This window comes from Ursus americanus, chromosome 30 (assembly GCF_024610735.1).
Source record: "Ursus americanus isolate L20-20 chromosome 30, mUrsAme1.1.p, whole genome shotgun sequence".
NCBI classification, from domain to species: Eukaryota; Metazoa; Chordata; class Mammalia; order Carnivora; family Ursidae; genus Ursus; species Ursus americanus.
Genome location: NC_142156.1, coordinates 10,944,203 through 10,968,459, shown reverse-complemented (window position 1 = coordinate 10,968,459; position 24,257 = coordinate 10,944,203). Strand labels below are relative to the sequence as shown.

The 24,257-nt window shown below is 43.2% G+C and overlaps 2 protein-coding genes across 2 annotated transcripts in view; both read left to right on the top strand.

Annotated features, from left to right (window-relative positions):
• SUDS3 (SIN3A corepressor complex component SDS3) overlaps nucleotides 1-16,915 on the top strand; it is a 403,092-nt gene extending 386,177 nt beyond the window's left edge. Inside the window, exon 16 of the transcript XR_015722320.1 lies at nucleotides 16,795-16,915. The gene's annotated coding sequence lies outside the window, so the exon portion shown is untranslated. The remainder of the gene's footprint in view (nucleotides 1-16,794) is intronic.
• Nucleotides 16,560-24,257, top strand: part of LOC123788314 (serine/arginine repetitive matrix protein 4-like) — a 175,196-nt gene continuing 167,498 nt past the window's right edge. Inside the window, exons 1-2 of the mRNA XM_045791622.2 lie at nucleotides 16,560-16,622; nucleotides 16,795-16,916. Of these exons, the coding sequence (XP_045647578.2) occupies nucleotides 16,560-16,622; nucleotides 16,795-16,916 (185 nt within the window). The remainder of the gene's footprint in view (nucleotides 16,623-16,794; nucleotides 16,917-24,257) is intronic.

Sequence of the window (24,257 nt, the reverse complement as noted above, 5' to 3'; positions counted from 1 at the left end):
CGGTAGTCAGATCCTCTCTTGTTGCTCAGCTCTCTGGAGGCTGAAAGAATACTGAACTGACCCATGAGTCAGAGAAGAGATGAATATATGGCAAAACCCCAAAGATGTTAGTCCAGCTGCTGCAAATGTGACAGATGCACAAACCCAGGGGGAGTGGGTAATGACTTGGCTGCTAAAGAAGGAAAATCCCCAGACTTAGGTCAATTTCAAGGAGAAAGTGTTTGATCATCATCTGACTCATAGGTTAACATCCCCATAAGTTCTGAGGACCAGCAAACACCAGCTCGCGCCCTCAAGAAGCTCATAGTCTGATAGTGAGGAGAGGGAATAGAAACAGACTATGGGAGGAGGTCTGCCTCTACCCTCCACAAGTTCTGTGGGAGATAGAGGAGGAACCCCAAACCTGTTCTTAGCAGGATTAGAAAAAAATTCTCGGGGTAATCTCACTCAACAGGTTGGACACCTGTTTTCTTGCCAGTTGCACATTCATTAATTGCTTCTTTTTATAAAGCAGTCAGGGAAAGCTTCAGAACTCCAAGAAACAGAAATCAATCAGTACAGTACAGCTTCTTCTTCTTTTTTTCTTTTTTCAAGAAACCCCTTTACTGTCTAGTCAAGGTACCGTAAAGAAATAATTGGAAATTACCCCATTGGTTTTTCAACTCTGCTCATGAGGCTCTTCCTTAATTGATTTCAAAGCTCTAACTGCAATGAAAGCACCTGCATCTCCCCTCTTCTTCCTCAGTCTTAGGGTAAGAGGACAGAACAAGATTCGTTCTTGACCACTGCCTGTTCACTACTTCACTGTTCCTTCCTTAGGAGGAGTGACCTGCCCTCCAATTTGTACCCAGAGTTATTGACAGTGATGACATCCAATTACAACTTTTGTATTTACATCTGGACACTGAGGGGGCAGGCTTCCTATATACTGTGTTAGAAATAACTAGTAAGCATGCAAAATTTTTTTATGACCTAAAGGTCATAAAAAGATGAATTTAAAGGTCATGGTTTTGTTTCTTCCCTTGTTGTAACTCACAGAAATTAACTCATGGGCATGGCCCAAGCCTTATAGTACTATGATCCTCAAGTGACAGTTTATCCAGTTCTGTATCTTCAAGGGAAAGAAGCAATGACACATAGGAAATGCCCAGGAATTCTCCACGTGCTGAAGCATGACCATCCAAGTGTCCCCTGACACAAGTTCTAGGAGAAGAGGATGTCTCAGCTAAGACATGAAGGATGAGGAGGAGTTATCTAGGAAAGATGAGTGGAAGAATGAGTTATCTAAGAAGAGAGAAGGAACACAAAGGTCCCAGATAGAGACAATTTGTCTGTACAAAACCAGAGAGAGGAATTACCCCAGCCTTCCCCATGGTGGAACAATGGCTGGAAGGTAAGGTATAAGAAGGGGAGAGTTAGGAAATGGGGTTGTTGAGGGTAAGCAGGGGCCAGAAGATGGAGAAGTAGCCTTGTTATAATAATTCTGACAATGGGTCTTGTAATAATAATTCTGACAGTGTTAAGAGTTGCGGAATTAGAGATTGATTTGAGGAGAAAAGATTTCTGTTTAGGGAAACACTTCAAGCATTTCGCCTTATGTGTTTAACTTCCCATTTTGTGACCAGTTTATGACTGATACCTTCATGTCAAAGACAGCCCTATCTCAGCCACTCTTGTTACAGACCAGTGTTTCCATGGGTATACTAACAAATGCAGTTTTATCTACAACTCCAAGCCTTCTACATCACTGATGCCCTTTCCATCCTTCCCATCATCAGTGTCCTGTCATCAGTAACCCATTCTACTTGAATTTCTTTTTGGTCCAAGAACTTCCCATACACTCCCTCCTTTATTCTTGCATGGAATCCCAGTCGTGTTTGTCCACTGAGAGAGGCATTTCCTCAAAAGGCCTTTGGGTTGGAGCAGGTGTGGCAGGGGTATATTAAGAGCATATATGCCATTAAGAGAACATGTGGATCCTACCCTCAAACCACCATTTATACTCTCATGTGCTGGAGCCCATGTCTAGACCCACATAGAGAGCCTTTCCTCTGGGTCTCACTTTGGTTCCCCCTTAGATTGCAAGGGAATGAGGGAAATGTCCCTCCCCAAGAGGTAAGAAGTAATATCTTCTCTCCAATTTCATGAAAAGAAGAAAGAGTGGGTGGAAGGGCAACTTGCCAACCTTGGCCTGGCTAATCCAGATCAACCCTCCCCTTCTTTGGTGATCAAGTGAGGGAAGGGAAAGCTCTATGAGTATGGTGAACACAACTAAAATATACTTCTGCTTGTGGTTCTTTCTCTTATTACCCAAGATTTCTTATCAATCAACCATACTGCAAATACCATGAGAAGAAACCAGTTCAGTAAATTGTGCCTTTACTGGGATAATAGAAGCCCCATACATCATGCTCAGGTGGCTTTGGTAGGACAAGGGCTTATCTTTTCATTGGTCCTTGAGTGACTGAACACTTGGCCGCTTTTTTTTAAAATATTTTTTTATTATATTATGTTAGTCACCATACAGTACACCCCTAGTTTTTGATGTAAAGTTCCGTGATTCATTAGTTGCGTATAGCACCCAGTGAACCATGCAATACATGCCCTCCTTACTACCCATCACCAGCCTATCCCATTACCCCACCCCCTCCCCTCTGAAGCCCTCAGTTTGTTTCCCGGAGTCCATAGTCTCTCATGGTTCATTCCCCCTTCTGTTTACCCCCCCTTTCTTCTTCCCTTTCTTCTCCTACCAATCTTCCTACTTCTTATGTTCCATAAATGAGTGAAACCATATGATAATTGTCTTTCTCTGCTTGACTTATTTCGCTTAGCATTATCTCCTCCAGTCCCGTCCATGTTGCAGCAAATGTTGAGAAATCATTCTTTTTGATGGCTGAGTAATATTCCATTGCATATATGGACCACATTGGCCTCTTTAAGAAAGAATTGCTATTGTCTGGGCCCTTAGGAAGGGCTTTTCACCTGAAGCAAAATTCTTACCATATTCTACAGAGCCAAATAACAATACTCCTTTCAATTTTGGGTTGTGATTAGTTGAAGCTATTTCTGGGGTAGTCAGGGGAGACGTGTGTGATGAAGATGGACATGGTACGTTATAACACATATGGACTTCATATCAGTTAGTTTTACTGCACAACAAACCACCTAAAAGATCAGTGACTTCAAGTGATAAATATTTATTTTTGTTAGTCTGTGGGTAAGCTGGGCAGTTCTAGTCTAGGACAAGAGGGGCTGATCTCAGGTGGGTTTATTCATCAGCATATGGTCAGATGGTGCAGATGGTGGTTGGCTGTAGGTTTGCTAGTCTAGGAGGCCTCATTCACATATCTGGAAATTAGCTGGTTATTGGATGGAGTAACTGATGGGTGGTCCCTGGGCCATGTATCTTTCGTCATCCAGTAGAGTAACCTAAGCTTGTTATGAGAGAGAAAGTGAAGTGCACAAGATCTCTTGAGCCCTAACCTTGGAACCAGCACATGCTCACTTCTGCTGCATTCAATTAGCCAAAGCACATCACAAGACCATCCAATATCAAGGATTGGGAAGTGTCTGCCTCTCAGTGATAGGAGTTGCAAAGCCATATTGCAAGGGGCATGGATACAGGGAGGAATGAAGAATTGTGGATGATTTTGCAATTGATCTACCACACACAGACCTTTAGGAAGCAAAAGGTTTCTGAGAGACATAAAAGCTGTGAAGGGAGTTTTATAACCTGTGTAACTGACCTCATGGATTTTTGACAGATCTATCACAGTTCTGAAAGTTACAAGAGATTTTGTTCACCTGTGAGAAGGCAGAGTAGGAGAGTAGAGCACATCCTCCCTCCCTACCTTTTCCACCTTTCCAGTGCTGTAATGCCAATCCCTGCCCCAGACATTTAATCCTTGGTTAGCTATACCTGTGTGTGTGTGTGTGTGTGTGTGTGTGTGTGTGTGTGTGTGTGTGTGTGTTTAATTTTCCCTGGGAATTCATTTGTGAGTTTTCACTGAAGCCTGGGATGAAGGCAGTTTCTCCAGTTGGGATTTTCAGTGGCTTCCAGCATGTGCCCAGGGGCACTTACAAACGCAAGTAGCCCTACCTGTGTTTGACAAGTCAATGGGATGAAGTCAACCAGATGGAAGGAAGATGTGGGAATGTGTATGAGGCAGCAGAGAAACAAACCCAGACTCTAGCTCTGCTTCCTGATGCTGCCAGCTGCTCATCCCCCTTCCAGATGGATGAATCAGAGCCTTTCCAGAGAGCTCAGTTCAGGCCTGCCATTGCCACGCAGGTATTTAATATGGGAAAATTTTAATCACGTTTGTTTTCCCATGTTTCGCCCTAACGACAAATCATTTTTAATGGGAGACTAGGGGGAGGAAAAAAAGATGTAGCAAATCTTGGCTGACAGTTTTATCACCAGTCTCAGATCTCTGGTCCCAGGGCTGAATTTGCCACCAACTGCAAATCATCCTGAGTGAGTAAGATGCACAGGAAATGGGGAGAGGGACCAATCTAAGGTTCTCCTGGAGGGCCAGTAGTACTCCCCGCCTCCCATTTGTCCACCCCCCCCCAGTAAGAATTTTGAGCTATCTACTGTGTTCCATGTGTTTCCACATTGTAATCGTCTCCATAACCCTGTAGGGTATGAATTGCTCTCCCATTTTGGCATATATAGAAATTGACTCTGAAGCCCCTGGTGACCGTCCAAGTTCACCTAGCTAGTAAGTCATGGAGCAGGGGACTGACTGACTTAAGAGCCCCTGCCATTCCCTGTGGCAACACACTGCCTTTCTTTACAAATAACAAGACATTTCAAATTTCTTGATAGTTATAATTTCTAAGCTTTAAGAGATCCAAAATTGATTTCCCTTGGACAAGTCTATTTTTCTAAAGTATACCTACATATATGGTGAGACTTCCCTCAGCATGGATAAATATGCCATTCAGGGTCCCATGTGTGGATCCTGGCAGGGTCAAACATTGAACTCAGGTCTCCTGGTTACATATCCATGTTACATGTTTCCTCCATTGTAACATACACGCTATGGTTCGATGTCTTCCTTATGTAAGGCAGAACACTATGAACCTTTGCTCAGACCAAGACCATCACCTGAAGTTGTTGATCTTTGTGGTTAGAAAGACCATTGTCCCTTGGACAAGTCTATTTTTCTAAAGTATGCTTACATATATGGTGAGACCATTGGTTTTAGGACTCCAAAGGGGTCTTCATAAGATGGAATCATGGTGGTGAATCATGTAACTATTTTATTTTTTATTTATGCTTACCTCTTTAATTACACTAATGCTATTTGACTACATCTGTGGTATTTTAAAGCAGTTCTGAGATATGATATTATTTCACTCAAAAGTATTACTTCCAACAGATGAAGACTTTTGAAACATTTTTTCATAATCACATGGTTTATTGTATGTTTAGTTTATTCATCTGTGAAATGGCATGAAAACCCCTGAAAGTTCACTAAAGGGGAATAAATGAAATATCACAGCCAATGATGTCAGTGATGAGCCAGGAAATATTACTGTGAAAATCAAGGGATAGGAGAGTTTCAAGCAGAAGACAGGTAGTCAAAAGCATCAAATATTACTGAGGGGTCAAATAGAACAAAGTCTGAACAGTAACTGAACTTGGCATTGGGAGGTCTTCAGGGCTCTCTAGAGCTATCTCAGTGGAACTGTAGGAGTGGAAGCCAGATGGTAAAGGAAGTAAGATGTGGCTAATAGAAGGAGCATGTAGGGGCGCCTGGGTGGCACAGTGGTTAAGCATCTGCCTTCGGCTCAGGGCGTGGTCCCGGCGTTATGGGATCGAGCCCCACATCAGGCTCTTCCGCTGTGAGCCTGCTTCTTCCTCTCCCACTCCCCCTGCTTGTGTTCCCTCTCTCGCTGGCTGTCTCTATCTCTGTCAAATAAATAAATAAAATCTTTAAAAAAAAAAAAAGAGCATATAGACTATATTTTCTAGAAGCTTTACTGAGAAGTAGAAGCTCAGGGGATGCTTCTATCCTTGGGAGAAGCTAGGATTGAATGGAGGTGCTCTTTAGGATGGGGAATTTCTTACAAACAAGGATCTAGTTAAAAGGGTGAGCTTGAATATATACAAGAGAGAAGAGACAATTGACAAACAAGATCTTACTGAAGAAGCAAGAGTTGGGATCAACAGCATGAGGGAAGGGGTTGACTTTAGAAAGAAGGGAGAGCCCTCCAATCATCTGATACATATTTACTGAGCTCTTCTTCTGTGCCAGATATTGTACAGGGTCCTGAGGGATGTAATGGGAAACAAGGCTTGGTCTTCTCTTCAAGATTTTTCCAGTCTACTGGTTGCTAAGATCCAACTAAGCAGGCAGTTATCGGTGTTGTGATACATGGTCTCTCCAAGCCAGTTGTTTAGAGAGGGTCAGAGAAGAATTCTCAAAGGAAAAACACTGGGTGTTATATGTAACTAATGAATCATGGAACTTTACATCAAAAACCAGGGATGTACTGTATGGTGACTAACATAATATAATAAAAAAAAGAAAAGAAAAACCCTGAACAAAGATGTGGAAACTGAGTACAAGTTAGCTGGGTGAAGGGGATGGGGACATGGTGTTCTTGGAAGAAGGAACAATGTGTGCAAAAGTCTGGAGGTCAAAGCAAACATGGTCTATCTTTTACCCACTGGAGGAACAGACATACGTAAGGATGGGGTAAAGATGCAGGTAAATTTGGAAGTGGAAGCCAGAGTTGCCAAAATGTGTATTGAAGGGCTTGCTTTCTTGGAGTCTGGGAATGCTGATGGAGGTGATGGAGACATTGAGTAAGGGCTATGAGACTGGAGATGAGATAAGCTGATTTATTATGTGTTTGAAGGGCAGGCATTGACTTCTACCTGGTAGCAGGTGTGTCTGCTTTGCACCTCCGCTGTCCTCACTAAGTCCAGGTTATCCTCCCCTTTCCCCTGGACCACAGACACAGCCCCCTCTTTGGCCTCTGCCCATCCACTCTGTTTTCCTGTTCCTTCTTTGTGCATCAGCCTTCTAAACAGATCACATAACCACCCTGCTTAAGCCCGCTGAAAGCTTCCCATTGCACATAGAAAAAGAACTTGAGGTCCTTTGCCACATCCTACAAAGTCCTTTGTGACTTCTCTAAACAAATCTCTATGCTCATCTTGAGTCTCCTCTCCTCTCTGCTCTAGCTGCTCTGCCTTCTTTCAGCCCTTCCTCAGATCTGCCATGCTTCCTCTTCCTCCCAGCCTTTGCATATATGGCCTCCTGTGGCTGGATCATTGTTCTGTCTGTCCCCGCCCCCAGCCCCTCTCTCTACCCCCAGCCTAGTGAACCCCACATGACTCACTCTTTAGACCTTAGCTCAATCATCAGCACCTCCAGGAAGCTCTCCCTGACCTCAGAGAATAGGTCACATCTCCCTCTTTACAGCATTCAGAACATTATAAGCTTCTTTAATGTAGGCGCTTAGTGTGGGAGCAATTTTACGTTTGATTGCCTAATTTTTTGACATTCTGCTCAACCATTACTATAAGCTCCATGAAAGCAAAAATGGTGCCTGTCTTTCCCCCTCACCATTATGACTGTGGGGTCCAGCACAGCATCTGACACACCATAGGCACTCAATAAATACTTTATGAATGAATGAATGAATGAATGAATGAATGAATGAATGAATGAATGAATGAATACATGGGTATTCGTATGCCTTAAAAAACCATTGCACCTGAGCAAATCCATATAGAGCTGTTGATTCAATCCAGTTTCATCTGAGCATGAGCAACCTTTTTCTCCCATCATGTCCATATGATTATTTTCATATTTTTTTACAACTACGCCAACTCCCTGCATGCTCACGCGTGTATATCGGTGTGTGCAACCCCAGTAAATGCAGCGTTTGGACAAGAGACAGCAAACACGCTGTCATCAAATCCATGCCTGCGACCAGGAGGTGAAGCAACCCTCATTGCTTTACCACACATGTTTATTGATGATGCAGATTAAACTTTAATCATATTGCACAGTTTCAATTTCCAATTGAAATTGAAAGTCTGAGCCACGTATGGGTTTTTATTACTTTCCACTTACGCCGCTGATGGAAGCGATCGGAGGGGAGCCATCTTCTCGGGCCTCAGGTGGGGCGTCTGGGCCATAAATCAAATTAATGCTGTGATATAGTGAGGTGGTAATGCACAGTAGGAGATGAGAGAGGTTAGGAGCAATTTAGCAGGTGTGGGGTTCATCACGGGGGCCGGATGGTACCTGATGGGAGGGGGCTCCAGAGTGGAGAGAGGGGCTTCTGCCGCCAGTTATCTTTCTGGCACGTACCAGAGGCAGGCGTGTTTATACGCAATGGAAAATGCTATTCAACTGTGCTGTTACAAACAGCTACTGTAGCAGAGGCTCCTCCTGAGGAAGGATGTGGCTTTTGCCACGTGAGTGTTTTAACATGTGAATCCCTAAGGGCAGCAGACGCTGCTAAAAGGGACAACCGTCGGCATTTGTCTCACATTAGACCAGAGGGAATTTTTGTAAATGTCTTTAGTATTGCTGTAATGACACCTGTTGCCAGAAATTGCGGGTATCAGTAACCTTGCAAACGCTAATGCCCATGATTCGTGATTGAGCTTTTCTTCTCTATTTGGAAGATTGTCCATCTGTTTGGGGTAGATGGCAGTGACTAGGAAGTTGTCTTAGGTATCAGGCTGGTAGTGGACCAAGAAGTAGAAGTTAAGCCTTCAAGGCCCAGTTGCAGAATAATAACAGCAATAAGTGGCATTTATTGAGCAATGACTGTGCTGCTCTCTGTGTGCTGAGCACTGACCTAGTTTGCATATCAGTTGTATGAAGTCGGTACCATTAATAATGAATATGTGTAAAGGACTCATTCAGCACATGGTATTTTATAAGTACCCAATATATATTAGCTATTTGTTGTTATTCTTTTGTACACTTGGGGGAATGAAGATCCAGAAATGGGAAATGACCTAGCCAAGGTCACAGAGCTAGGAAGTGGCACAGCCATGATTTGACATCGATATGTCTGACTTCAGTGCTGGATTATTAGCCACTATGTACAGCTGCCCCTCATCTACAAACCCCGCTCTGAAGAATAGATCTGTGAAAAAACCCACCTGTGTTGTGTGTGTGTTGGGGTGTGGGGGTTCAAGTTTGAGTTCATAACTAGGGAATTCAGTGTGTGTGAATCGATTGAAGAATTTCAGAGCTCACGAGAAATTGGAGGACTGGGTAAATAGCTGGCTGGCCAGATCAGTGATTTGGTAACTATTTACAAGACATGCACTTAGTGGTAGCTTTTGAGATGCAAGTACGAAGAGATGTAGCCCTGTCCTCCGGAGTCTTAGTCTATAGGGAAATCTGTTTCATACGGGTTTTGCCTGGCACCAAAGTTGGCTCCACTGCAAACCCTTGGTGTGCTCAGATTCCTTTCCCAACATGGGAACTTACATGAGGAAGGCATCCTGGCTTCCTGACATGCATCCTTTGCCCTGTGTGGCTTCATTTTTGCTCAGCTGCATGAAAAACACTGTAGGGGAGGCTGCCGGAATTCCATCTCGTACATCTTTAAAGACCTGGCTTTCTTCCTTCACCTAAGATAAATGCTTAACTCAGTACTGGAAAATCCCCATGCCACTAGCAGGTAGAGGAGGGAAAATCTGAGCTAAACCATCTAAAATCCCAGCAGGATAAAGAAAGATAATAGCTCCACTGGCTTGCATTATTGAGATCATGGTTCCTGTTGTGTGCTGGGTATTTCACTTGGGTATATCACATATAGTACCACAACAACCCTTCAAAGGATGTGGTATAATCCCCTTTTATAGGGGAAAAAAGAGGCTCTGAGAGGTAAAGACACCTGCACATAATCACACAGCTAGACTCTCTAGGCACAAGTATACATGTCTGATGCCAAACTGTATGCTGTTCTAACTGTGCAACATTGCCTCCCCTTGTTATTGCTAATTTCTACTTCTTCTACCTTTTGGAATAAGTAATACCTGCAAATGTTATAAAATCCAAAGGTGCAGCGGTGTACAGAGCCAAACTCCTTTCTACCTCTGTCTCCTGGTCCCAAAGTTTGAAGTGAACATCCCCCAGAGAGGAAGAGATGAGAGGTCCATGGACCTTGCCCTCAAGGAGTTTCTAGGCGAGCAGAGTAGTGGAAAGGCACCTCAGAGGCAAACTTAACTGGACAAAGCGGAACAGCGTGACAGTTCCTTCCAAGATGGAAACAAATGCTTTGGGAGAATAGCTGGAATATTTCCGGATACTGGAAAGGAAAACTACTGGATACCTGCACGGATGAGGCATTATGTGACCTGTCGTTTGAAGTATGTGATGTGCATAAGAGACTAGAGAGGAAGACTTGAGAATAATGTCATCAAGTTTATGGGTTTTCTGCCCCAGAGTCTCCCCAAAGGCTGTTCTCAGTTCCTGGAGCATGATTCCTTCCCCTTTTACCCAGCCAATTCGTTTTTATCATTTCAATTCCAGCTGGTCTGTCACAACCTTAAGGAAACGTTTCTTAACAAGCCACACTTAGGTTAGACACCCCTCTTACTTGGATGTCTGTCCTCCTCCAGACTGGATGTCCCATGCTAGCAGGGACTGTGTCTGACTTGGTCAACGCTGCATCTCAAAGCACACAGATGAAAAATAGTGAATATTGTCTGGATTCAGTCCTTACTCTGGCCCTCACTAGCTAAATGACATTGAGCAAGTGACTTAAACTCTCAGTGTTATATTTATTCCTTATAATAATAGCCAACACTTTTTTATGCCATGCTCCAATCTAAGAGCTTTTGCATGTAATAATTCATCTAATATACATAGCAGCCTTACCAAGGTAACACCAGTATCCCCATTTTACAGATGAGGATACCGAGACCCGGTCTGGAAGGCCAACTTCTAAGGTAGTCTTTAGTGATCTCTATCTCCTGGAATTCATGCCTTTGTGTTATTCCCTCCCCCTGAGAGTGGACTAGATTAATGACTTGCTTCTAAATAATAGAATATGGCAAAGATGATGGGATGCCATTTCCCTGGTTGGGTTACAAAAAATTGAGACCTCCACTTTGCTAGAAGACTGTTTCAGTTGCCTTCTCAGATTGCAGGCCTTGGTGAAGCAGACTGCCATATTAGAACTGAGACCAACAGTCCAACAAGCACTCAAGGAATTGAATCCTGCCAAGGCTGAATGAACTTGGAAGCAAATACTACCCCAGTCATAACTGATGACCGAAGCCCTGGCTGACACCTTGATTATAGCCTAGTGAGAGACCCTGAATAAGAGGACTCAGCTAGGCCATACCCCAAACTATGAGATCATAAGTGAGTATTGTTTTAAGCCACTAAGTTGTTGGGTTATTTGTTATACAGCAATAGATGACTAATACAACCAGAAAGTTTAAGTCACTTGCATAAGATCACATAGCTGGTAAGTAGAGGACCTGAGTCTGAACTCAGGGAATCAGGCTCTGGAGTTCATACTCTTAAGCACTGTAATCTCCTGCCTTACTGTAATACGGGGATACTTCTTGTACCTACTTCGGAAGTGTTCTCCAGATTAAATGCTACCAGTGTATGTAAAATGCTTAGCTGAGCACATGGCACATAGTAAGGGCTTAATAAATGTCAACTATAATTATCTTTATTGTTATTTGGTACCTTCCAGACACAAGCAAGGAAAAGGGTCAGTCCCATAAACATGAAGCCTGAAAAGATGCTCATAGTAGCCTTAAAGAGAGTAGCTCTTTGCCTTAATTAAGAACTATCCCAAGGAGGGTATTTAATAAAACATTCATGAGCCACCACTGCTGGGGAGCTTGAAATGGCAGCCCCCAGGTCACCCATGACTGCAGGCAGATGCACCTCGCTAGCCTCTCCCCCTCCTTTATAGAGTCTCCATGGAAGTTCTGAGAGCAAGGAGGGAAGGGATTGTCCGAAACTAAGCTGTCGTGATAGTTGGACAGGAACAGCTTTGAGAATTCTAAACAACACTTCCAGGAAACCATTTTCCTCAAGAGTTAGGGTATTGTGAGCAGAATTTGTCTGAGCTTTTAGAGGCAGCTTCCCTCCACATTTTTTCAGGGAGGCACAGGGCAGAGGATGTTTCTGAAGGCTCTGTCCTGGGCAAACAGCCGCCATTATTCTGTGCCCTTCAGCCCTTCCTACAGCTCAGAATCAGGGAATTGCTTATATAGAAGACAGGGGTGCCACGTCCATGACTTGGTGACCCAGCAGAAGTGGATTGGACATGTGTCTAACTCAGGAGTCTTTCATCCCCCTAATCATTGTGGACTCTGTTGGTAGAAAAGTCATAACATTCTCCACAAGAAGGCTTACTATTCAAACAGAATTGGAATGCATTCTTCTGAAGGACAGGAAAATGTGAAATAAATTCTGGCTTTCTCTTTATCTACCCCACCAGTAATTTGCATAAAGCTAAATTGTCTGTGTTTATACAACAGCCTTTATGAGCTTTCCTCAGTTAATTTTTAGTGTATCTATCATCTCTGATTCTGTATTTTTGCCTCTTCTGATACAGACTGAGTTTTCTTCTTGGTGTGTATACATACTCTAGATAATTTAAGATTCTTTATATGTGACTACTGGCCTTTAGGAAAACACATGTAGCATGTGGATCCAAGAAATTCAGGATATTTGAAGACACCGATGACTAATCTGTTAGTAGCATAACTTGAAATGTCAAAACTTATATCCAAAAAAGTCAGTGCCTGAATTCTTCCCTTATTGTTATTGCTTCTAGTTTTTCATTATAGAGTGTGGGTTGTTATGGTGATGGGCAGCTGGGATGTTGAGAGTCTCTTCGAGAAAATATATTATCTATGTGAAATGATCCATTTCTAAGTCGGGTTAGGGATGGCAAATTGTCTCTCCTGTGGTCCACTCAGTCAAGCACCATAAGGTTAATAAAATATCTAAATGTTACTTGATCCACACAGCTTTGTCTTCTTTAAAGGTCTCAGGACTCTTAGCAGGTCATAGCTGTGGGAGGGGGAGGGTCCTTCAAGCACACAGGGTTTAGTAGGGGTTGGCAGACTATGGCCCACAGTCAACCCAACCAAATGCAATCTCAGCCACTTTTTTTGTAAATAAAGTTTTATTGGAATACCGTCATGCCTGTTTGTGAGCATAGTGTCTAAGGTTGCTCTTGTGCTCTGACAGCAGAGTTGAGTAGTCATGATAGTGACTGAAAATGGCCAGCAAAGCCTAAAATATTTACTGTCTGGCTCTTGAAGGAAAAGTTTGCCAATCCCTTGTGGGGTCATGGGTATGAGAGAAGCAGGATCCTGTTGCAATAGAAATCTAGAGAGGTGATGATTTCAGGAGACCTGAGCTAATATCTCATCCCCTTGACTGACTAGCTGGGTGAACTTGAATACACCTGCACCCTCTCTTGGTCTGTCTCCTCATTTGTAAAATGCAGATATCTCTGTCCACAGCTGGCCGCCGCCTCTAGGGCAGGGCCCATCATTCTTTTTTTTTTTTTTTTTTTTAAGATTTTATTTATTTGAGGTAGAGAGCACGCATGAGCAGGGGGGAGGGGCAGAAGGAGGGGGAAAAGCAGACTCCCTCCCCCTCCCCGAGCAGGGAGCCCAATGCGGGGCTCAATCCCAGGACCCTGAGATCATGGCCCGAGCTGAATGCAGATGCTCAACCAACCGAGCCACCCAGGCGCCCCAGGGCCCATCATTCTTTGGCCTTTCTTTCCTTCCTCCCTTCACTCTCAGAAGAGCACCGGTGATATATGCAGTGGGGGCTGAACAAATGCTTGTTGAATGAATGTGTGTCCAACATTATTATCTCAGAGAGTTGTCATAAGGCTCAAATGGGATAATAGTGCACACAGTCTGAGAAATATAACATGCTTCAGGCACAAGACGTTATTTTAGACAGATCTGTTTCTGGCTAGAATGCGAGGGGCCAGAGAAAATTGGGATTGACTCCTTTGTTCTTCACCTCAGTCTTTGTGTACTGGATTCCCTTTGTTTCAGTTTGGTTCTTTCGGTTACAGGAAACAGACTCTTTCAAGTTACCTCCAAAAACAGAGGTGTATTGTTAGGATAGCTGTGAACCTTAATTAGAACCAGAAAGCTGTCAGGACCTGCGGCTGCTTTAGGAACTAGTCTCTCTGATTCTCTCTCTCTCTCTCTCTCTCTCTCTCTCTCTCTCTCTCATCCTCTCTCTGTTCTAATCATTTGTTCAATCTCCTTTTTCTCTGTTGGCTAGTTTCCTCCATTCTTCATCTTTTCTGCTCTCGCAACAGTTTGGATTATTAATGGTTTGTCTTTCATATCTCAAGGTGTATTTTCATCCTCAGATGCTGTGCCATCTCGGTCTTCCCAGCTTTATAATTTTGTCTGATTGGCCAAATGTACCTTTTCATCCCAGGTCACAGGAGCCATAAGGCATTGGCCATGTTTTGGATCCACCGTTCTTGGGTCACATAGCGTGCACACGGCCCAATTAGCTGGCATTTGGGAGGAGGTCATTGGAAGCGACAGAGGATGTGGAGGCAGACACTGAATGACATTCCAAATGTGACCCTCTCTTTGCTTCTCCTTCCTTGTATAGACTCTGTCTGATACTCAATTCCATAAACTAGCTTAATACTACCCGTGTGGCCCATGACTGGTGGCAGTTAAAGGTGGAAGGCCAATTTCCCAAGCCTCCCGTGTATTTGCTGACATACGGACCATTGGACAGCTGTGACATTTTCAGATGTGGTGTCCCCACAATGTATGTCCTTGAGGTTTTCCTCCTGTGAGGGCTGTGAGGTTGGACCATTATGTAGAGATAAGGTGAGGATCCCATGGCTGGACACCTGGACCCTCTGGAAAATGAGACTTGAGAAACTGGGATTGAGGAGGACTTGTATCAGGAAAGCCTTTTAAGTCCTATTAGTCACCCAGAATCCCTCTCTCCCTAGCTGAGGCTAAATTGATTAGTATCTGTTAATTTACTTAGGATTAAAGCAAAGCACAATAGGCAAAAGAAAAAAAAAAGATTGTCTTAGAAGACTTCTATTGGCTTCTTACCACCACTTGTTATCCTCATGATTCTACCCTATTATTTCTCCTCCTCCTTTCTTTCACTTTCACTAGACATTGAATTCATTAGGGTTATTTTCCTTGGAAGAAGCTAACTAATACACATGATAAATTAGCTGTGTAACTGGATGAGAGCCCTCATCTGGGCTTCCTCTTATTCTCACCACTCGTTCTGCAGGCCAAAAATGCTAGTTAGAGATCTTGGATTAAAAGATGTTAAAACAGACTCGGGCTAATTGAAGCAGAAAACAAATTTATTAGAAGGCTTTTGGATCCCAGAATCAATGAGAAGGCTGGGGAACCCAGTTCTGAAAGGGAAAGTAATGCTCTGGTATCTGGGTGGGATGAAGTGGACAGTGTCTTTGAAAATGTGTCGCTCTGGAAGAAGTGATGTCATCCACTTTGTCTCCATATGGCTGTCAATATTCAAAGTCATAGCAGAAAGGGCTGCTCTGTTACACTTGAGTCATATACCTGTGGATGGGAGGTAAAGTGCCTTGGCTTTTGGTATTAAAACTACACACAGTGGACTAAATGAATCGTTGAACACAACAACAAAAACTTATGATGTACTATATGCTGGCTAAGTGAACGTTAAAAAAAAACAAAAAACTGGGGCGCCTGGGTGGCACAGTGGTTAAGCGTCTGCCTTCAGCTCAGGGCATGGTCCCGGCGTTATGGGATCGAGCCCCACATCAGGCTCCTCCGCTATGAGCCTGCTTCTTCCTCTCCCACTCCCCCTGCTTGTGTTCCCTCTCTCACTGGCTGTCTCTATCTCTGTCGAATAAATAAATAAAATCTTTAAAAACAAAAAACAAAAAACAAAAAAAACTACACACAATGAGTGAGAGGAAATTCTTCCAAAGGAAATTAAGGAGCTCATAATAAAGCTACAGGGAATGGATCCTGGGCTACCAAAAGCCCACAAATGTCCTTTACTCCAAAGAGAGACTATGACAGTAGGGATCTTTAAAAATGGAGGAGAGGAGGACCCTTTGGGCAGAAGGTTGCCTCATTCAGATCACATCTTACCAGAATCAGATCGTATTTTGTCAGACACTTCACACATTGTGAGAACGGAGTGGTGTCCTTTGCTCCTAAGACAGTTTCTGTTCACTGAAGCCAGACCAGCATGTAATCGGAGCAGATAGACATCTACAAGCTGTGATTTGATGAGTTCTTGGAAGCCTCCCCTCCCAACACTCTCCGTTTAGCCCCCAGCCACTTCTTGATGCCTGAAATCACACTGTGCTTGAGCAATCTCTTTGGATTCAGTATGGTTATCTCCAATCCCCCTATTCAACTGGCAAATGACTCTAAAAAGGGCAGCATCTTGAATCCTTAACATCTGAGATTGAACAAATATTTCATTCATTTACATTAAATCAATTCAAGACAACAAACGCTGAGCACCTATTGTCTGCCAAAAAACGATGTCGTATGTTAGCATATCATGGTAAATAAGACAGAAGCAATCGCTAAACTCTTGGACCTTCTAGACCAGCGAGAAGGACAGGTACATTAAAATTCAATGATGACAAAGTGATTTTGAGAGTAATAAGGCCCTGGGGGAAGAAGGAGAGCAGGTACAGAACAGGGAAAGTGTGGGAAGAAAAGCTGAGCTCTGTGACTTCTTTGGAGTGTGGGACAGTTCTTCCAGAACCTGTCTTCTGCTGTTGGCTCTCCAGGTCGTGTGGGCTGCTTTTCATCTTCCCCTTCTGTCAGAGCTGAGTGCAAGGATCCCAACAGAGAGTGTGGACTTGAGACCTGCAATTAGCACCTCTGGCAGATCCACGTGTTTGAAGACAAGGTAAGAAAATCCTTGGTCTCTCCTGAGGCCACCAACCAGCGTGGGTTGAGGTGACCCAGGCTGCTTTACCAAGCTGTTTGCGCCATATATTACAGTAAAATATTATGTTAGTGTTCTTTGTCTTTCTACCAGGTCATTAATTCTCATTACTTTGTCATCTAAACATTTTTGCATGAATATCAGACAACTGAGTTTTGGGGCGAGTGGCTTCAAAGAATGAATCTGTCAAGGCTATGATATACGAGTTTAAATCTTTTATTGCCTGTAATTTTTCTTTTATTTTAAGGGGTCTATTTCCCCTTTTTGTATTCCTCCAAGTATGAGGCTAATGTGGTTACAATAACGAAATTAGCTCATCACTTACTAACTGTTAATTTAATTTTTAATTGTCCATTAAATCAGGCGCTGGGCTGTTTATATTTTAATTTTTAATGTCAGAGAGTTAAATTGCTTTCCAAATGAAGGTTAACAAGGGAGGGCTTTTTCTGACTCTGGAAACAAGCGAAATCATGTGGCATCACAAACGTGATGCTGCTGTTTGGAGTAGGGACAAAGCCTGAAGAATTAAGATAATCATAAGTATTTATTGAGTACTTGCTATGTGCTAGACTCTGTGCTAAGTGTTTAGATGCATTATCTCATTGATTCCATAAAAAATTCTATGTTATAGTTCTATTCTTATTTCCATTTTACATATGACAGAGGTGAGGCTCAGAGAGGGCAAGACATGAGCTTAAAGCTCCACAGCTTGTAACTGGCTGAGCCTAGGATGGAACCGAAGTCCCCCCTGGCATCAGTCCTGGCACTCTGAACTGAAATGCTATACGGCCTTGTTTGACGATGTTGCTCCAAAGAGGTACTGGGGAAAGACACGAGAGTAGGAAGACAGTGTAGTATAATGAGAAGGATCAGGCCGTGGAGGGGCACTAACAGATTCCCCAAAATTAAGATTCAGAATTCTTGGACATGGTAATGTAATAGGTCCCTCTGGACTCTTGCGTTCTCAAATGCTGTGACATTTCACCCGCAGCTAAGTGCTGTTAGTCGCTGAGGTTCTCATGGCCAGAGGAGAGGTTGGAGCTGTGGGCATGCCTTCTGCCAAAAACACGGAGAGGTCAGGGTGATGCCCCTTCTTGGGTCCTTTCTCTGTCCTTTATAGGCAAGAAAGAATAATAGAAAATGAGATGTTGTGTCTTAGCTAGTTGGGCAAGCAGCGTTTGTGTGTGTGTGTGTGTGTGTGTGTATGCATGTACTTGTGTGTTTGTGTGCACATGTACATGTGCATGTGTGTACCTGTGTATGCATGTGCATGTATGTACCTGTGTGCATGCATGTACTTATGTGTGCACATGTATATGTGTGTGCATACATATGCTTATGTGAGTATGCATGCATGTACTCATCTGTTTGCACATGTACATGTGTGCATGTACATGTGTGCGAGTGTGCATACATGTACTTTGCATGCATGTGTATATGTGTGCATGTGCTTGTGTGAACATGTGTGCATATACTTGTGTGTTTGTGCGTGCATGTACATGTGTGAGTGTGCTTGTGTGAGTGTGCATGCATGTACTTGAGTGTGTGTACATATGTATGAGTGTGCATGCATATACTTGTGTCTGCATGTGCACAAATGTGTGCCTGCATGTGCTTGTGAGCGTGCATGCATGTACTTGTGTGTGTGTGTACATGTGTATGAGTGTTCATGCATGTGCTTGTGTGTGCGTGTGTGTGTGTGTGTGTGTGTGGTTGCTCAGCAGTAACTAAGGAATCTGGAAAGCAGGGGGAGTATACTGCAGAAGAGCCAGTGGGGATAAAAGCCATGGCAGTTGCTGAAATTACTTATTTTGAGAGTATCTCTAAACATCCGTTGCGGTAGCAACACTTGAGGCTCTCCTCACCTAACTCCTAACTGGAGATAAGATGATAGGTAACTGAGAACTAAGTAGCTCCTTCCTTCCTCCCTTATTCCTCTTTCCCTGCCTCTCATGCTCCCTCCCTTCCTCCCCCCCGCCCCAATTTCCTTCCTTCTCTCTGACAAACATTTACTAGAATTCTCTGATTCAGACGCTGCATTAGGTCCTATGGAGACAGTACTACAAAGAGTGGCTCTCTTCCTGCACATTGAGAGGTCACGGTCTGGAAGTTTCCCAGGGACATGAAATGTGGGAAAAGTGCCTTGCATTCACCCTCTACTTTGGGAGGTGGAATCTTCCCCCTCTCATTCTGAGTGGAGTCAAACTGGAAGAGAAACTATGCCATTGCCAGACACATTTGATCCATTTCAGTTTGTGCCAGGATCTGCTTCTTCCATGACACCCAGAAGCATCGTCACATAGAGGTAAAGAGTATGGACTCTGGAGGCAGACTTCTGGGGTCCAAATCCTGCCTTCTCTGTGTCTAGCTTCTAGACCTTGGACAAGTCACCTAACCCCCTTGTGCTTCAGTTTCCTCATCTGTAAAATAGGGATAATAAGGGTTTCTACTTCAGAGAATTGCTGCCAGCATTAAATAAGAATATTTACAAAGTGCTTAGGGAAGTGTCTGTTTAAGGTTTGTTTATTAAGTAGATGAAACTTCCATTGCATATCCCTACATAGCTCCTGGACTAATAACCAGGGCCAGAGTTAGCTGATTACCTCTTGGACTTTGTTGTATGTGATCCTGGGGCTCTAATAGTAAGGAAGTGGGACATCCAAGTTCACTTAAATCTTTCTCTCCTCCCTCCCCATGAGCAGACTCCAGTCACCACCAACCTTTACTTTGTAACAGGGGTGCCCAAGGACATTTGTTTTGTAGAATTCTTGGAAACCTTGCTAGATAGTCAGATTGCCTGGGTGACATGGACAATTTCTTTATATGCTTGATACCTGTAGCCCAGATTTTAGCTCCTGAGAATTAAATGTTTATGTACTGAACTGTGTTCCTAAGGAACAAATTGTGTATGTGTAGAATGTAAACATGTTTAGGAATATTAGCTTGGTAGTAAGCCTGCCTGGGTCTACAGATGTCCCTCTTTTTCCTAAGAATATAGAGCAAGATTCCAAAAGAATGAAAGGCCTGAGTAGAGCTAACATTCTGATCCTGTGCCCCCCAGAGCACTTCCAGACCCATCCATGGGCTTCTGGAAAACAATTGAGCCCTAAAAGGAAACAAGAGGAACAGTCAATGGGGCTTGGTGGTACTGGATAAATTCCCACTGTGATTAAATTTCATATTTTACCCTGGGCTGGGATGGTTTCCAGAGACCAGTTTATGAAAACAGCTATATTGAGCCAACTGTGTTTTCCTAAATAACTGTGAAATTTAGAACCCTTTTCTGACTTGGCAGGGGCTCAGGGAGGAAAGGGCTCTCATCAGTGAAAGACACACCAGCTTGGAGTGTGGTACTACCCAGTTTCCCAGATTACTCTAGGAGATGTGCAGAAGCAGACCTTGTTTTTAACCAGAATGATGTAGTAAAATGACATGGTTTGGGGGGTGAGACATCCTGAAATTTAGTCCTAGCTCTGCTACTTATTAGGTGAATGCCTTTGGAAAGTCATGGATCTTTTTACACCTTTGATCCTTTGTCTGTAAAGTGGGTGTGTTAGTCAGTTGTTAGTTATGCTGTGGTAACAAATAGTCCCCCAAATCTTGGTGACTTATGGCAACAGAGGTTTATTTCTCATTCATATTGCTGTTGTGGTTAGCTCCCAGCTATGGTACTATGGATCTTCTCCATGTAGATTCTTCATTCTGAGCTCCAAAATGAAGAATCATCCACTTCCCATCTTGGTTTTGTGCCTAAGAGATAAGGAGTGATGGTATAGAGTAATACAATGTCTCTTAAGCTTTTGTTCATATGTCCCCTATATTCACTTTTGCTCACATTCCATTTACCATGGGGGCAGGGACATTATACTTCTCCCACAGAGAGGCAGAGCCATCGGATGGTGGCTAGCAGGGTCATATAACCCTCTTACAGGGAGGGCAGCAAATAATTTGGAACCAGAATATAGCCGACCACAATGAGATAATAATATTCTCTTCTTCACAGGGTAGTTAGGAAGCCCAAATGAAATTATACACATGATAGTTTATTACAAACTATTAAGTTCTGTGTTCATGCTAATTATTACTCTTTAATGCCAAATTCTCTATGTGCATATCTCTATTTGTTTGGAAATCTGTTTGTCTTCCAATATATTCCCCATGTGCTTTGAGGGCTATCCTGATGATTGCGATATCAGTTTCTCTCCATCCAGCCCTTCTTATAGAACCCTAGAATCCAAAGAGTTTAGTTAGTTTTATGTGCACCTGAATGTCCAGCCCAGTATTTCAGAAACTCATGATAAAGAATTGTGGCATTGCCTGACTTTGTGTCATTAAGAATGACAGATTCTCCTGAATGGAGCTGGGCTTTTGTCAGATGAGATATGACCCTTCATCGTCCACTATTCATTGATTGACTCTATTCTTACTGCTGGAGAAGACATTTACAGAATCACATCAGAGACTGGCAAAAATCTCCATGGACAATTGATTAGGAGACTGGAGACCTGGAATCTTGAGAAGGGGACTGAGAAACATGAAAATGCCGGGAAAAATCTGTTAGATTTATCATAAGCCTTCACTAGTTAATTAATTGACTCAATAAATTATATTGAGTGCCTACTATATGCTAAAACTTGGTATTCCAATAATTTGCTCATTCATTTGTTTATTCATTTATTTGATGAGTATTTACTGGGCATCTATGCGCCATGCACTGTTTTAGGCACTGGGAATATATCCGTGAACAGAACACTCAAAATTCTTTGCCATTAAGGAGCTTATCTTTTAGGGATGGGGAACTATTCAGGAGACACACAATAAATTAAATAAGCAAGTAAAATAGATGGTATGATGGTATAAAATTAAGAAAATAAGTAAAGAGGATAGAGACTGTTGAAGAAGGGGATGTTTTGAACAGAATATCTGGGAAAGCCTGACATCAGAGAAAAGACCTGAAGGAGGGTGAGGGACCAAGACTTGTGCAAGAAGAGTCTATGCAGAGGGTATAATAAATGTATGCTCTGTGAGGCGGGAGCATGCCTGGTGTGCTTGAGGTACTGCCTGAAGACCACTTGGGGCTGGTGTGGCCTGAGGGGGGAGGAGATGAATGGAAGATGATATCAGGTAGGAACACGGGCCAGATCATGTAGGGTCTTGTAGGCCGTTGTAGGGATTTAATTTTTTTTTTTTTCCTGAGTGAATGAGAAGCTCAATTTAAGGTTTTGAGAAGAGGACCAATAAGAACTGAGTGGCGGTTTTTCAGGGTTCATTGTGACTGCAGTTTTGACAATGGACAACCACCTAGAAGGTGTTTAGGACAGAATTAAGGGAGACCTGGTAGAAAGCTAATGCAACAATGTAAGTGAGAAATGATAGGGGCTCAGACCAAGGTGGTATGTGGTAGTGATAACAGGTGGTTGGATTTAGGATATATTAATACATTTTAAAGGTCAAGCTGACAGTATTTGCATATGAATTGGGTATGAGGTATGAGAGAAAGAAGACAAGGCCCTTGCTCTCATGGGGTAACAGACATCCAAGCATATGATTATAAAGCCTATGGAGGTTGTGGTGATAGGGGTACACACAAGTCCTTCTAGGGTGCCTGGGATAGAAGTAATGAGATAGCTTAGTTGAATTTTAAAGGATGGGTGGGATTTTTCCAAGAGAAAAAGAGGTTCTCAGAGAAAGAGGAGCCATCCTGTGTTGGTGGAGGGCAAATTGTGAAGAGTGGTGAGAGATGAGACTGGAACATTGTCAGAAGCCAAGCTTTGGAGGGTCTTGTAGGCTAACTTGAGTGATACACCTTGGTTTCTGCAACAAGTGACATTGTCAGCTTTGGGCTCCTCCATGCAGGGTACTCTGTGCAGTGTGAAGAGTTCACGGGAGGTGGAGGCAGACTTGGAGGCAGGTGTGAATTTAGGTGGGTCTTGAAAGGAGAGGGGATGAGTTGTGCTTCAAGAAAGCTGAATTAGATTGACAGACTCTGACTGCCTGATCACAGTCACAGTTCTGAGGAGCATGGCAGTTACGAAGCATTGCTCCAAAGACTGTTCCTACTGGTTGTACCACTTCCTTCCGTATGATATAGGCTTTCTCCCCTTTTCCAGAACCTACAGGGAGGTTTTGTGGCATTTGGGTAAATGTTGGAGGAAAGCGACCATTTTAGAGGGCAAGGGACAGAAATCCAACTTAAGGTGCAAAAGCATGTAGCATAGAAGGATACTGGGGCAACCCCAGATTCATATTTTCCTCTGGTTACCCGCAGTAGCCGCCCCCCCCCCAAATCAACTACCTTCAAATATGTCTCTAAAAAATACAAGATAAGACATTGATTTGCTGTATCTGGGTCACATGACCACCCCTAGGCCAATCACAGTGTATAGGAAAATACAGAACCTGATTGGCTCAGCCTGGGTCATATGATAACCCATATGGAGGAGTGGGTTGGAGGAAGCTGGAGGAAGTGGTTGAAGAACTTTCCTGGGCAGGCACTAAGCAACAGTGTTCATAGTCCATTGTTTTGTGCTGGAAACTCTCTGGAGAGGTGTTGGAGAAGAGGTGGCATGTAAGTCAGGAGTCCAGCGTAGCTCCGGTGTTCTTAAACTCCATCTCTTGCCTGACCATACAGGCTGCTTTAGAATCCCACAGCTATCATTTGCCTCCAGATTAAACCATGGGCTCACAAACAGAAGAATTTTCTTAGGCAGGGCTCAGTGTCAGGATAACCTGCCCTTCTCAAACTTGGCCTCTTCCCAAACTCAGCATAAACATCTCCTGTCTCCTCCACTGTGTAGTGTTTTTGTCATGACCAAGGTAGGATGATGCAGTCTCTCTGTGTTCTGTGGCAGTTTATTCATACCTCTGTTATAATATCTAGAATATTGCCCAGCTGCTTACTGTCTGCCTCAGATCTTTGCTTCCCAAACTGTGAACTTAGGGAAGACAATGACTGGATCTCATTCATCTTTGTATCCAAATTTCCTGAACAGTGACAGGCACATAACTGATACTCAAAAATAGTAGCTCAAAATGGTGATTTCTTTTTCCTCTGATGAGACTGAGTTTGTATAAAGTCAGCATTTCTTTGTTTTTTTTAAGATTTTATTTATTTATTTGATAGAGACAGCGAGAGAGAGAACACAAGGAAGGGGAGTATGAGAGGGAGAAGCAGGCTTCCTGCCGAGCAGGGAACCCGATGCGGGGCTTGATCCCAGGACCTGAGCCGAAGGCAGACGCTTAACGGCTGAGCCACCCAGGTTCCCCTAAAGTCAGGGTTTCTTTTTTTTTTTTTTTTTTAAA